The sequence below is a fragment of the Merops nubicus genome, unplaced genomic scaffold (genome assembly GCF_000691845.1).
Source record: "Merops nubicus isolate BGI_N331 unplaced genomic scaffold, ASM69184v1 scaffold8325, whole genome shotgun sequence".
Classification (NCBI taxonomy): domain Eukaryota; kingdom Metazoa; phylum Chordata; class Aves; order Coraciiformes; family Meropidae; genus Merops; species Merops nubicus.
The window spans coordinates 1052-16534 of record NW_008610196.1 but is presented as its reverse complement, the minus strand read 5'-3'; the positions used below and the strand labels follow the sequence as shown (position 1 = coordinate 16534).

At 38.9% G+C, this 15483-nt stretch overlaps 1 protein-coding gene across 1 annotated transcript; it reads right to left on the bottom strand.

Annotated features, from left to right (window-relative positions):
* Positions 1–1546: 1546 nt before the first annotated feature.
* Positions 1547–14848, bottom strand: SHCBP1 (SHC SH2-domain binding protein 1; the record flags this gene model as incomplete). The annotated part of the gene is made up of 12 exons (XM_008940827.1): positions 1547–1860; positions 2630–2771; positions 3095–3181; positions 3929–4047; positions 4960–5091; positions 7811–7931; positions 9179–9347; positions 9449–9682; positions 11570–11662; positions 12786–12994; positions 14004–14119; positions 14678–14848. Coding segments are annotated over 12 exons (1907 nt in total), but the record flags the coding sequence as incomplete, so codon positions are not given.
* Positions 14849–15483: the final 635 nt, after the last annotated feature.

Here is a 15483-nt window from a genome sequence, read left to right as displayed (position 1 = left end):
TGCTGCTAATTTTGTTCAGTTTTCCTTTACATTTACTGAACCTGCCCCTGAACAATAAAAGTGGTTTAAACCACCACACTGCAGTCAAGTGGCCTGAGCAGAACAAAAGCCAAAGCAGTGGGCTAGGAAAGCTGCTATGAACTCTGTGGCTCACATAATGGTAAAAAAAAAAAAAAAAATGCTTGTAAATTACACCTTTATCTTCTTTTCTACCAGCTGCTCACATTACAACAAATCCTCTACTGAAGTGAATTTTGATTGTACCTCAATTTAAGAACAGATAGAGTGAAAAATCTGCATCAGACTTTTCACATTCACTTCTAGCAATACATTCATGTCTAGCGAAGGCGTACACCTGCTAAGCTACTCTCAGAAATTATTCCAGAGTTAATTTGCTGGCAGCACACTTTTCCCTTCTTAACATCATATTTGATTTTATTTCATCCTCAATTACTTAGGTGTTAATGTAGGAGTTTCCTACATGCATTTCACACACCAGTTCAAAAACTGACCTACAAATCTAGAAGACAATACAAAACACTGAAAACGGCATCTAGACTTGTAATTAAAAATCAGAGAGGCACTGAGAAGGAAGAGTCTTCAATAAGGCAGCCCTTCCATCTTTTCCCTCAGGTAAAAGCTACTAATATACAACAGTGAGCCACTGAAGTGTCTTTGTTTTAATGAATGTTCCACAGCTGTGGGCTGGTAAGACTGCAGTTGAAAGTATTTAATTTTACATTCATTTCCAAAACCTCAGCTGCTACAAGCAGCACATGGTTTTAAATTCTTTAGAATAATGCACTGAAAAGCACAGTATGAATACCACTAATAGAAACATCCATTTTGATTTCTTGTTATGCAGATTAATGGAGTTTAGCTAGATACTGTCCTTTCTAAGGAAAACGTGCACAGGCACTGGTAGCTGTTGGAAGAAAACAGCTGGACATGGAAAGACACATAAGACCAAATGATGTTACCCTTCCAAAAGCTGTTTTCTAGACAACCCCTCAAGTATGAAACACTCCAGACAGTCACTACCTTCTTAAGAAGCATTTCACTAGCTTCTGCTCAATGTGAAAAATTAAAAAGTATGTCAATCTCTTACAAGAGTCAGTAGCAGACTAATGACAATTTAAAAAAATATGGAAGAACATGTACCACTAAGTGCTGCACATTTGTTGTCCACTCTTCCATGAGGAACCCTGTCTATATTTTCTTTCTTTGAAAATCTTTTTTTTTCCACAATGGCAAGTTAAATAAATACACTAAAAAAACTAATTGGAGAGCTAGCAAAGAAGCAGCACATAGATTAGCAGAATACATGCACAGTCTCCATTTTAGAGTTCGGTTTTCTACTGTGTTCTCCATACCTGCAGCAAGGAAGCAAAGTTTCCACATGCAAGATAGATACTACTAATAAATATTTGTCATATTTTAGTAACATCAGGAAAGGCTAATGGAACAGGTTAACTCCTTGGAAAGCAGCAGTGAACATAGTAGCTTGTGCAAATCTCTCATTGCAAACCATTAGGAGTCAGGTCAGTCAGAAGAGAAAGGTACCAAAACTTCCTTTCCCATTCCATTTGAACTGATTGCCCACAATAGAAACAAACATTTCCTGTGTCATTAAGTTGTCATCAGCTTCTGTGATTCCCAGTTCGCTCAGCCTTTTCTTGTGCGTCTGGTTTTTCGTTGCAGAAGCAGCCCCGAGTTCATTTGTAACTTCATAATTGCCTTCAGCATGTTCACCTTGCTCGTAAAGCTCCAGCTCATCGGTTAGACATTCAGGTAGTTTTCCTTGCCTGAAGCCCTCTGTGAAGGCTGTCCCATCACAGGACTGGGAAGGCTGTGTATTCCCTAGGTCAGGAAACAATAAGAATGCCATCAAAAAGCACACAAAACCATCAAATCATTTAGAACTCCTGGAATTATATTTTCTTCAGTCTTAACATTCTCACCTCATCCCAGCCACTTTTTGGAGAACTACATAGTGACAGCCACATATTCCAGCTACAGTGTGAGATGCTTAAGGAAAAGTTTTCTTCTTGAGATGACTTCAAGTTGCCAAATGACAGTGATATTAGAGAAAATTACAGAGGGTTTACACATTGCATTTAATGCCAGTTCTTCTTGAGTAAGACATGATATGAGAAATGCAGTTCTCACATTTTATTTATGGCAGAGAAAAAAAAAAAAATCAAATCTATGCTGGGAGCATGTCTCAGCTTTAAGGTACAAAAGAAGAAATGAGCAGAGAATTAACATGAACCAGAAGAGCTCTAAGAGAAGCCATATCTGCTTTCTGGCTGGTTTCTGTATGAACTCTTGTTTCTGTATGATCCAAGGAGGCCACCAGTCTGTGCCCAGCAAGGGGCACAGATCAGGTACTCAAGGACTTTACAGTGGAAGTCATACACCCCACGAAGCACAGACATTCACAGTGTTTCCCTGCAGCAAGTTTAACCTTTAGGAAAATGCAGTGTTCTGAGGGTTATGAAGATTTATTTCAGCTGAATCAATCTAGACATTATTAAAAAGAGACTTGATTATGTGTTATGCAATTTAAAAGCCTGGGTATACTACATTTACTAGTTTTAGGTGTTTCTTATAGGAAGAGAAAACATACCTTTTGTTCTCTCTGCCGAAGCATCCTTTACATCAGAGGGCATTGTTGGTCTAACCAGGACCACACCATATCCTTCATTATTATGGATCACATTATTGACCATGGTTATCTTTGGGATGTCATAATGTTCATCTAAGAAGTTCTAAAGCAAAGAAACGGAAATTCAACATGTTGTCCAGCTAAAGGCATGCAAAATATATCAGTTTTAGGTACAATCACCTCTATGTATTGGCTAGAATTTTATTACTTACCTAGGCAAGTGACACTGCAAAAGGCATTTTTTTGGGGGGCAGATAAGAAAAAAAACTAAGCACATTGCTTTGGGGAACCACTACCATCATATGGGACACGGAAGAGTTCTACCATAAGGCAGCAAGGTTATCAGTCAAATTAAACACTACTATTTGCGTTAATTTCAGCAGCTATAAGCTTTTGAAAAACAAGCATATTTTGCCTTGAACTGACCTTTATAAGTATTCCCTCCTTGCAGTGGTGTATGCCATTGTCTAACAGGGTGCACGTACTGCCTGGATACACTTCCACACCAGCACCCTACAAGATAAAATTTACAGCAGTTCACAAATAGTTTGGGCACATTTGCAATTTAACTTGATGTGGCACTTGACAACTCCACCGCAGGTCTTTGTGTTCCACTCACAGTTAGCACAATGCAAAATTATGTTACCACTCCAGCTTCGCAGCTTTGTTAACCAGCTTAAGCAGCAATACTCAAGGTTGAGACTCCATGGGCAGAGTTATTACCAGAGCTGCTATGGACTTGTGGCAAAGAGTAACTGCACAGCCTTAAATTACTTTCTTGTTCTTTAGTCACCCACATCAACACTTCAAGCCTAATCAGAGCTCAGTTCTGTGTTTATCATCCTTCTGTAAGAATCAATTCACAAGGTGTCCAAAACTGGCAATTGTTTGCAGAACACACGCAAGGTTTAATAAGAAAGAGAATATGGGCAGAGAAAATGGGAAATCACTTTCAAAGTCTTGTAGTATATGCATCAGTCCAGCAATGCAGCAACAATTATTTCACAGATGTCCCCTGTTACTGCATCATTTTCATTTTATCACACACAAACCTGCATGAGGCACTTCACTAGATAATATTGGAAACTACAAGACCACTGGGACCAATCTCTTAAACTCAGTAACACATCTGTCAAAAATGAATTTGTAAAGGTTGTCTCAAGGACAACAGAAGTCACCCCATCATTGACCATACAACTGCCAAGCAGAAATCTTCATTTTAACTTAGGCAATAAGGCAGAGTTAAGAATTTGTTTGTACCTTGGCACCATACAGATCTGAGTTTTTCATTAATAGCTCAGCTGACGTTCGTACTGTTATGCCTGTAGTTTCACATTGTAACACACAATTCTCCAGGGTGGTTTTCCCGTGATGGACATCTACATACACAGAAAACAAATATTGTTAAATGAATCATCTATGCAAGAGGAAACTTCTCCTACAGAGAGATGGACCTGTAATATTTTTGTAGTGTGATAACAATACTATTTTAATATCTGCTTGAGCTAAGTTTTACTGATTTGCTCATGCATGATTTGATCTTATGCTGTTTTTCTAGTACAAACAGGAACACTGCTGCAAGGGAGCACTAGTCAAGGTTTTGTCTTTGAGCTTTTGGGGCTTTTTTTTTTTTTTGAAAGTGACAGACTAATCTTTTCATTACATTCCTAAGATACTTTAGAATGCATTTCAAAAACATTTAAACATTTAAAACATATTAAAATGTTCAAAATGAAATGTCTGTTGAGGCAAAGTATTAATTAGCACCTTTTGCAAAGACAGAAAGCTGTGGCAATCTCAATGGATACAATTTGGAATTATTTGAGACTGAGGCTGAATGTGCTGTCAGCAAACAAAGTTCTACACTGCTTCTACAGCCTGTGGCATTTCTCACTGGAGAGCTGTCTGGGTTCAGCTACAGCTGAACACATCTATGGGAGTCTTTTGTGGAAGGAGGAATTACTTCCTTTTCCAGGTAGACTGACATAGGCTTTGCAGCAGTCACAGTCAGGTTGCCTTAACAGCAGAAAAATTATCAAGTGAAGCAATCTTATCCAAGTATAAGAATGAAACATGAGAGCCAAAACAGCTTGAAAGTATAAAGAGTAGAAGGTTAGTCAGATGTCCACACAATAAGCAAGTTAAAAAAATAAATAAATTGGGGAATCCTTGTAGGGCTGCTCTATAATATTTTGTTAAAACTAGCAATCTCCAACAGTTGGTTGCAGCTTTAATTCTAGCAGTTAAATTATGAAAGATTCACAGTAAGGTCAAAATGCTTTTAGACTTACTTAAAATCCCCTCCACAGCATCATGTTGAACTAACTTCAAACTGGAGATCCTTATATTGGCTCCTGTACAGTCAACAAAATTGTCTCCTTTCCCTCGTTTTTCTATCACAATATCATCTGGCAGGCCATAGCCTTACAACAGAGGTGAGAGATGCAATTTGGATGAACAACTGGTAACAGTAAGGTGTTTGGTACATAACAGGCATTGAAATTAAATACAGAAGTTTAAAACTTGAAGTCTAACAATCTTGAATAGAATTTTCCATCCAGTGGCCAGGCTGTAACTTACACCCCCTCCATACCAAGGTATAGGCACTCAAAATCAAACTCAAAAGCTACTTTACTTGAACAATACACAAAAAAACACAAAGCTATTTTAGACAGTTTGAGCAAAAGGGTAACTGAGTTCAAATTTGCCAAGGCAAATGTTCTCACTCCCAAAAGTTACAACACAACAGGGAGATCCAGCAACCAAGGACACAAGCACCTGCAGTCTGCTTTCTAAGCAGGAAAGCACACTAGAGCAGGCAGAAGTTCCACAGAGTGTGGGGGCAAAGCAGTCACCACCACAACACAAGGAGGTGAGTGCAAAGACCTTAATGAGCTTCACTCATCTTCCCTATTCAAAAGAAACTTGGAACACATGAACATTATTTTTTGTCCTACAGGCTTCCAGATTAATTCTGATTAAAAAGAAACTTCCACAAACATATGCCAACATTGATTTATGAAGCCATCCACAGTTGTCAGCATGCAACCACTTACAGGGAAATTTATGCACACGTAGAGCTTTTATGTCTTGTCACTGACAAGAATCATGATAAGGAAAGCAATAATGCAACGTCTATTAAAGCAGCATGAGTCCTATCATTTTCTGAAAGCACACACAAACTCAGATTAGGAATGCCTGAGCAGGATGCTAGCTTTTAACAAAGTACATAAATAATGTGCAAGTAGAAAGGTTTGGAGAAAAAAAAAAAAAAAACAAAAAAACCACCACACACAAACAACTTTGAACAAGAGTTGGCAGAAAGTCTTGAAGACTTCGGATTTAAGGCACACTTAAGTGACTGATACTTCCAGACACTATACTGCCTAGATGCCTTTTGCCACTGCTGCAGCTCCCTGGCCGCCCCGGGGAGCTCCCCTCCAGCACCACAGTGCAGCAGAAGCAGACCCAGTTCAACATCCTGCCGCTACAGGAAGATATACCAAACGGGCTGACCTTAACAACGACTGCACCAGCAGAAGGGAAGTTCTTGGGTACTTCTGCTACTCTTTTTTGACATTTTGTCAAAATCATGGTAAGTTATTTTGATCATGATTTTCTGCAGCTGCTACTACTTTAACCTTATTTACTTCTTATAAGTTTTTACTTATCCCTGATTTACCAATCCTCACACTTTCAACTTTGGTACTGACTTGCAAGGTGTCTGGAAAAAAAAAAAGGCTCTGCTAAGCAAAGTGGCATTTTATCTTAGATGAGTCATCCCTCCATCCCAAGAAAGCCACCAAAACAGCCAGCTGCTGAGGTTAGTGCCAGCAAAAAATTTTCTTGATGCTCCTACTTCAAATGTTTCTGGCTGCTAGTATTGCTATAAAAACTTCTCTAACAGCAGTCCATGTAAGATTAAATACCCTGACACATACTCATTATTTAGAGTGGTTCACACTAGAGATACATATTTACATGCCTTGCTCCATAAAAAAGAGCAGCTTATGCTTTAATAAGTGTGCTATTGCACCAGTTGCATTACTGTTTTCTCAAAGCTACGAAAGCAACAAATACTACCCCATACAATTTTAGAAATAAATAACTCCTGCAAATAAATGAAGCACTTTATTGAGGTCGTTTCTCCTGCAGGTGCATTGTCTATCAGCGTGCATATCTAGGTAAATCAAATATATACAAGTTAAGGGCAAGAAAGAAAATGACACTCATAAAACAAGAAGGGCAAGAAAAATGAAGTCCACAACAGCAGGAAATTAAACTCCCAGCGTTCTTTCCATTAAGAAGTTTTGACAAGATAAAAATGCTGCTAAATAAGCATCTGAAGAGCTGCACAAGCCCAAGTGATCTACAGACTATTAGGCACGCACACTCAGTTGCAGTGTAAAGCAAAGGAATTACACTGAGAAATCAAGATTTGTGAGGAAGAGATGGCAACATATCCTAGACAAGGCAGAAGCATTTAAAACACAAATGTTTTGCAAGAAAAATGGAATCACATATGCTGTGTCTCTTTCTACAGAAAAAATACACATTAAATCAACAGCTCCCTCCTCTACCAGTGTCCTTCACATAATGCAGATTCACACTGGCAGCCCCTATACACACGGCTGACATGCAGTAAGCGACATGAGCTAATAGCTCTTGGTTCACCTGTGCTATGCTGGCAATGAGTCTCAGGAGGATACCTGTGAAGCAGATTAAGACACACAAAGAACAAGGGCAACTCTCAAATACTCTTAAGTTACTGGCTATAAATACTGAAGCCTCTAGAATGACTGTGGTGCTTCCTAGATTTAAAAAAAATCAAGTCCATCATGTTTCTGTTGAATCCTCCCTACACTATCTATATAACAAGGATTTATCCAGACAGTTAGAAGGAAATGAAGAATTTAGTATTAATCAACAAAATCTGCAGTTTACTTGCAGAAGTAACTATGGCTGATGAAACAGCTTACTCTGTCCTACATTAGACATAGCTCTACAAGCAGAAATAGGAACACCTGGTATTAAAAAGCAAATGCCCCTGCCAAACTCTGCAAAAAGTGTCTTTATGCAGAGCTAATTGAAGATATTCCATTTACTTTGTTTTAAGGACCTTTATGCAAGCAAACCCTCTACCTTCTAGTTTGACTGAATCAGCAATGCAGAACACGCCATCTACTGCATAATGACCAGGACAGATGATGACTGTCTCTCCTTCATAACAGGCATTTACAGCTGCCAGTGGATCACTGTGAAACTGTAAAAGATAAACAATATAATCAGCTCCTGAAGAATGCTATAAAAATGGACGTTTCTTTGCCCTTAAAAATTGCTTTTCAATTAAATGTTGCTGCTTTTGCTTAAAAGAAACCCTGTTAAATGGCACCAATAATATACAATTTCTACTTTGCATTTGAGAATTGTAACGTTCTCTGGACAAAACTAGCCTTAAGACATTCCCTTGTCATTTTTGTCATGTCCATTCCCTCATAAGAAAATTGGGTCAAAGACACAGGCTGAGGAGTGTATGAAGCAGAAAGCAATCCTCAGTATGGGCTTGGTTCCAGGCCAACATCTGAATTGTACTTAAGTGACTTGCCATGAATTACTGAAGGAACAGATGACAGATGATAAAGAAAATAAAAATCACAAACAACTCAGCAACAAGATTTGAGCTGGTCTGAAGACTGACGTATCCCTTCACTCCTGGTGAAAGAAGGTATTACAGTGGCAAACGTGGGGTCCACATGATCTTTTTTCTTGCCCAAAGAGGGCAGGCTGATACCCTTCACAAATACTACTGGGGGATTCTGTACTGAAAGTAACAAATAGTACAGAAACATTGCAGAAACTTCCTAGCAATTCCAGCGAAAGTACAGTGAGAGCATTTTTCAATTGCCCAGTCAGAAATTCGATCTGCTGAGCAAAAGTTAATCCAGGACCTTCCCTATGGCTCCAGTTTGGGCATCTGGAATTCAAGAACTTGATCAGAATACAGCAACCAATTTCTTCTGGGCCCAAGGAATAGCCCTTAACTGCCATTAACTGCTGAAGTAGTAAGTCCTGTCCAAATTTACTAACCCTAAACATAGCTGCTCTAAAATAAATGTATTCCTACACAGAACTAAAGCAACAGAACTACACGTCTTTTTTCAAACGTTAGAACGTTATCAGTAGCATCAAAAGACACAGGTATTTCAAAGCTAAATATTAGTATTATGCCTTACCATGCTTCACTGTATAATTATTACAGGTTTACCTCGTTATTTCCTACAACCAGGAAGGAAACTGCTTGTATATAGTACTCAGCAGACACAAATGAATTGGAAGAAATTATTTGTATCATCCAGTCCAACAATTTAGTTTAAATTACAGTGCTTTTTTTGAACTGAAAAAAAAAATATTGTGCAGCATACTACGTTTGCACATGATAAATTATTCTTCCACATTGTTTCTTGAGAAGAAAAAAGCATTATCAGAACAAGGCAGCTCCTGTTACTGTACCTGTATTTCTAGTTCTTCACCACAAGATTCAGGGCAAAGTTTGTCCCTTATCAAGGACTGCAGCAGACTTGACATCATGGTTGATGTTACAACATGAGTGATCTTAGTACCTGTTGGTCTCAGTCCTTTAGCTTGGAGACCACTGTATTTTTGGTAACCAAATACATACCTAAAAGAAGGCCAATAAAAACATCAGGTTGTTCTTCAGTGAAGAACATCCACGTATAGTTTCCCATACAACCCTCCTCTTTGCACAATCCCACCAAGTACCTCAGCAGGGGATTTTCAATAAGTTTGAGCTTTTGTTTTAAATGCTCTATTTTCTCATACAATTTTAGTCCTTCCACCATGGAGACATTTTCTGCTTCTGAGTCCGAGTCACTGCTTGATATGCTGTTCCTCACATGTAAAAACTTTGTGTAAAGCTCTTCACATTGAGACAACAAGTTCTGGTAATCAGCTACAAGCCCAGAAGGCACACGGTGTTCAAGGATGTCATAATGCCTGCAGTTCAGAGCAAGAGATCAGTGTATTTCACATTACAATCTTGAATGTTCAAATACAAACCTGGAGACAACCTGAGGAGTTCTGCATCAGTACTTTAGTCAAGATTCTCTGCAGTCAACATCAACACTGTTCAATTTCTTTTGAAAGCAGCAAAATCAAAACTCTGAACAGACACAAACAGTACTTTCTAAATAGTTGCCCATGCACCTTAGAAACACAAAGAGCCTCACAAAATTTTGGCAATGGGGTTATCAGAGGCAACACAGTAAGTCAATTAAGAGTCATTAGGAGCAGAATTTATAGCAATACAAAATATTTGAAGGCAACTGAATGATGTATATAATTTGGCCCTGAAATCCATGCGTTACATTTTAGAGCTGGTCACTACAATAGCACATAAAACCATCTTGCTTTTTCAAGCTTTAGTTAAAAAGTTCATGCAGCTTTACTTGCCTCAGAAGACTAGTACCACCTAATGTGCAGTGTAAAGATACTGTTCGCTCTCATTTAAAGCGGTGCTCACAAAACACCGGAAAAGTTTAAAGCATCATGTTTCCATGTATTGAAGATTAGTTTTATTCCTGAGCTGGCACACTAGTACTTAGATCACAACATAGGTTAGCACCAATATTAGTGTAGCTTAGAGGACAAACTTTGTGTCAAGTATGGTATGGAAGAAAGGATAACATTTACTTCTCTGATGGAAGACATAGTTTAGGCATCTTGGATTCTTACTAAGATGAATCCAAGACTGCACACAGCTTTAAAAAGTAATTAAAACACTACACTGTAGCGTATCTTTACATTCTGGTTTTATGTCATGTGAAGTCTTCATAATGCTCAAAAACCTCAACAACAGAATAGCCATTTGCTGGAACATACAAGTATAAACACTTCAGAAACAAGTACAATATATGACTTCCTCTTAATTTGTGTGATCTCAGAAAAATACAGGCATATCAGAGTCCTCAAGTGTCACACTGTGTCTTGTTTGAAAGAGAGGCCTGCAGCCATGATTATAGTATGGGTAATTATACTCAATTTCTTGGTAAAGCACATGCTACATGGTGATCTAGCACACATAACACCATATTCTAAACTGCATTTCAGGGTAGGTTATAAATATTCACTGATGCAGTTCCCCAGCATCATTGCAGTATCAAACCTGGATCTGAATGACACAAAATTCCAGATACTCAGGATGCTAATTTATAGTAAGTAAAGAAATTGAAAAACTTTCATGAAAGACTTAAGAAAAAGATAGTGCATCAAATCTCAGGGGAAAACCTACAGTTAAAAAAAAAAAAAATCTTCACTTTTCAATTATTCATTCCAGGTACTTTTTGTGGTGTACTTTGGTTATCTAGCACTCAAAAATATAACTGGATTGTATCCTTGTGTACTGCTTCAGTTCCATATGGAAGGACAGCATTAAAACCCCATCTTCAGAAAACCTGGGGAAAGAAATACACCCATTCCTCCTTCAGCATGACCAATTTATAAGCTTTTATTTACATTCAGTTCCATTCTGGTTCTTATTCTATGCCCAGAGGTATCAGAGCATCCTACACTAGCTTTAATTAGGATTACAATTCATATGCCTGCACTTCGAAGGCGGCTCTATCTGGGTTATGAGTGCCACCTGGTGGAAGGTCAAGAATTACTGGGAAAAACTGAAGATTCAGAAATCTAGAGGCAACCTCAGTTGCACACTCTGTCCTTATATTTTTGACCATCAGACAGTGAATGTTGTTAGAATGGAATTGCTTTGATTTACTAGTGAACAAGCTTTTAAAAAAAAAAAAATCTAACTGTGTTTCACTATTCCTTTATCACCCTTTCCTTGCAGTCCCACTCTAACAATATCAAAGCTGTTGCACTTACAATCTCAGTCGAGGCTCAACACATCGCACAAAGTAATCAAAATCATCCTCTTCCTCTTCATCCCAGGTCCTCCAGATGCACTGGTAGAAGAACCTTTTGAAGTAAAGTAACTCTTTATTCAAATGAGGCCACATTTACCTGAGCAGAGATAACAGCACTGGAAATGCAAATGTAACCAGTTGGAGAATTTATCACAACACATCACCCCTCTCCAATGCCACATCACTGTCCTGAAAACTATTTAGTACACACAGTAGTTATATTTTTTTGTCTGTTGTTTACCTCCATAAAGAGTTTTAGATATCTAAGTTTAAAACTCACACTCATCTGAGTCCCACTTTCAACAAGACAGTGAAGAGCTAAAAGCTGAATTTGAAAACAAGACTTACACTCTTAAGATGCTGAGGTTTTTTTGGTTGGTTGGTTTTGGCCAGTCATTCTTCAGCTAAGTGTTTTGTTTTTGTTTTGTTTGTTTTTTTTTTTTTTTACTATGAGTTTGTCACCTCCATTGTTCAAGCTTAGATCTCAACTACTCAGCAGTAATACTACTCAACAGAACGTGTCACTTCTCCCCTTTTCCTCCCTCACCAACCACTTCTGATATGGCCCATTTTCTAGGTGGGAAAGTCATTCCTCCTAGTTCAGCTTTTTCATCCAGTTCTACTTCCTACCTGTAGACAACTTTCAAACTGCATGGAGTACACAAAGGCAAGGGAGATTAAAAAGAGACGGAGAAGATAAAGAAAGGAAAACAGAATAGAAGATGTGAACAAACACTTGAATAACAAGAAAATCTAGAAGAGGTGGCAAAATGCAGAAAAAAGAATGGGACAATGGAGAAACCCACCAAAATGTTATAGAAAAGAAAGGAACACTGCACTACAGCCAGGAAGTGATACAGCCCAGGGAAATCAGAAGTAGAGAAGAGAGGGAAAGCAACATGATTTTTTTTTTTTTTTTTCTCTTTTGATATGGAAAGCAGACCAACAATAAGCTGCAGCTAAGCGTACCTTGTGAATGTGCAATTACTTGTAGCTGCAGAGACCACAGATTTGCTTTGTGAGCAGTCTCCTCAGAGTACCGTCATCAGATTTACTTTGGAAAGCTTGGCTTGTGGAGCTGCCAGCATGAGCATGAGAACTCAGGGCACCACCCATTGGATACTACCAGAGTGTAATTGTTCAAGATAAAAAATAAACCTCAGGTGTTTTCCTACCTGACATGCTCTATGGCTACCGCTGTCTGGTCAAACTCTCCTGACTCATCATAGACAACCCACAGCTCCTGCAGTGGAATCTGTCGCTCCTTGAGCTCCAAGAGTTCCCGCATGCATTCCAAGGTAAAGGTGCTATCCCGTGACTCGCACAGGAAAGGCTCCGTAAGCTGCACAACTGCTTTCAGAGCTGAGTACTCCACATCAACAACCTGTTGGAACAGACTTCTCAAAACCTTAGATACAGCTGAGGAAGCTAACAAATATGCACAATTCAGCAGGCCATACTCCAAGTGCCAGCTGACCCACACAGTCCAACACACGTTGCACAGGACAGCAAAGGCAACCTTTTCAGCTGAAGTGATAGTCCCAGAATCAAGCTTCTCAGAAATACACATCTAGAGCCTTTCGCCCACTCAAAACTTCACTCAAATACTTCACAATACTCATACAAAGGCAGTAAGCTGCTTACCTACTTTGCTTTGGTTTCGTTTTGCTTCTTTGTTTTGTGGCTTCTTTTAGAAAACCGGCAAAAGCTGTATCCTCAGACTCAAACAAATCAATACCTTACAGTTCTCAGGGACTCCTCCGAGGCTCATTATTCAAAGGGCCCACAAGACACAAACGATGCAAAGAGCTACTCTGGGCCAGTGAAAGCAGTTTTGTACTAAATGGCTAAAAAGCTGAGGGTGTACGAAGTTTTCCCCTCTTCAAACATGCAATAGAACTGCAAGTTTGATCATCCAAGGTTTGCACAAAGATGTATGACTCGGACATCGAGAAACCTCAAAAAGGAGTATCCCAAACCAGGAATCCTCGACAGGTTTATGACTGGAGTATACAATGCTGAAGAGCTGCTGTCAGTACCAAGGTGGGTTAAAAGGAAGAATTTTACTGATTAATACAGCTGACAAATTGTTAGAGCCTGGTATTTGGAAAGACTATATAACAGCCAGCTCTGGATCAAGTGCTAGAACAAGTCTGTGCACAAACAGTTCTATCTCATGGCTCACTCACGTTGACTTGATGTTCTCACTTCCAGTTTCAGGCAAGGAGCCCTTTGAAAAAAAAATTCTACTGCTCGAGCCATCACTGGCAATTAGATATGAAAACATCACTGTTTTCCACCAGCCCATAAACTTCATAGATAAATGATCCATCTGTTACAGAGGTAAATCATATTAATTGGAGACAAATGCCTGAGCAACAGCATCCATTTACCTCAACAAGGACCTCAAACACATTAGTGCGCCAGACTGCCTGCCATCCAGACGGTTCAAGGACTTTCTCCAGGTACTCAGCCGTGAATTCTTTTACCTCAGAAGCTTTGCAGTCAGCTAAAAAAAATTGCAGAAAGTGTATTTGTGCAAGGAAAGAAAGAGAAGTCCTCCAGATGACTGGAAAGTTACAGTCACCACAGCTGAAATGTTCCTCTACCACATTTGAAGTTAGACTTCATTATGTTTTGGTCATGATAACCATCATCATTTTTGCTCAGTTCTGAGGCAGCTGAAGAGTCATCTGTTTTGTGCTTCTCTGGAAGAGATCCAGTACTTGGCCTTCCAGATACAGAAGGTTTCAGTGTCAGTGGCATTAAACAGCTGTGCCTTATCTTAAAAAGTCTTCCTACATATACAAAAGCTCTAGTAAGATAGTTAAAACAAGGGACAGAATACAGTATTAGCACCTTTTTATTTACTTATATTAAAACTATTGCCTAGCTAGAGCAGCTGAGGTTACAGCGTGATGGCAGTACACTACATCTTTTCTACTCCCTGTTATTAAAAGCATCTCACACAGTTTAATACAGAAATTACTCCATTTAAACTGGATCATTTAAACAGTCATCACAAGAAATCTGTCTACATATTCTTTTCTACTAAGAAATTACTTACCTAAGATGTAATCCTGGTAAGCTTTAAATCGCTCGTAGAACAAAAGATGATCGGTGTGAAAAGTATCTGGAAAAAGCACATTCCCGTCTGGCACAGTCCTTCCTAAAGCAGTCCCTGGTTTGTCACGACTGCCATAATCACTACAAGAATCATCATCTTCCTGGAGCAGATCTAGGGAAACAAGTGGGAACAAAGCAAACTCCACAAACTGTCAGGTCATAGCAATCATCACCCACTCCTCTATTCCCAAAGAATTCCTGCTCAGCCTAAGCTCAATCATGAACCTGCTTTCTGCAACACATCTTGAATTATCCTTGGTGAAGAGACTTAGCTTTGTTATGTGCTCTTTTCAGAATATTTACACTGCCCCAAAAGATGATCTCCCTATTTGTTACCACCTGCCCTGAGCTGCAGTTAAATGCTACTTTACTTCACTCTACATGTCGGATCTAAAATCCTCTAGGTATACACTACCATTCATGTACATATTACTCTGTTAGTACACTGCCTGCATCACCCAGATGTGTTATCAAGCAATAATCCAAACTATTTTGGAATACATATAAAACCAGCTGATCCCACACACAACTACCTAAAATAATGCACAGGATTACTGTGAGCAAAGAGCAAATTACAAGTAAGATGCATGATGAAACATGCTAAAAATTATACAATAGAAATAGTATGATGTTATGATAAAAAATAACAGTCTCCACATTTGAAGTGTCCATGGAAATTCCAGGCAACATATTTAGACAGAAGGGCCACAGCGTTGTAACTTTTAGCCTGCTTAAATGGACATTGGC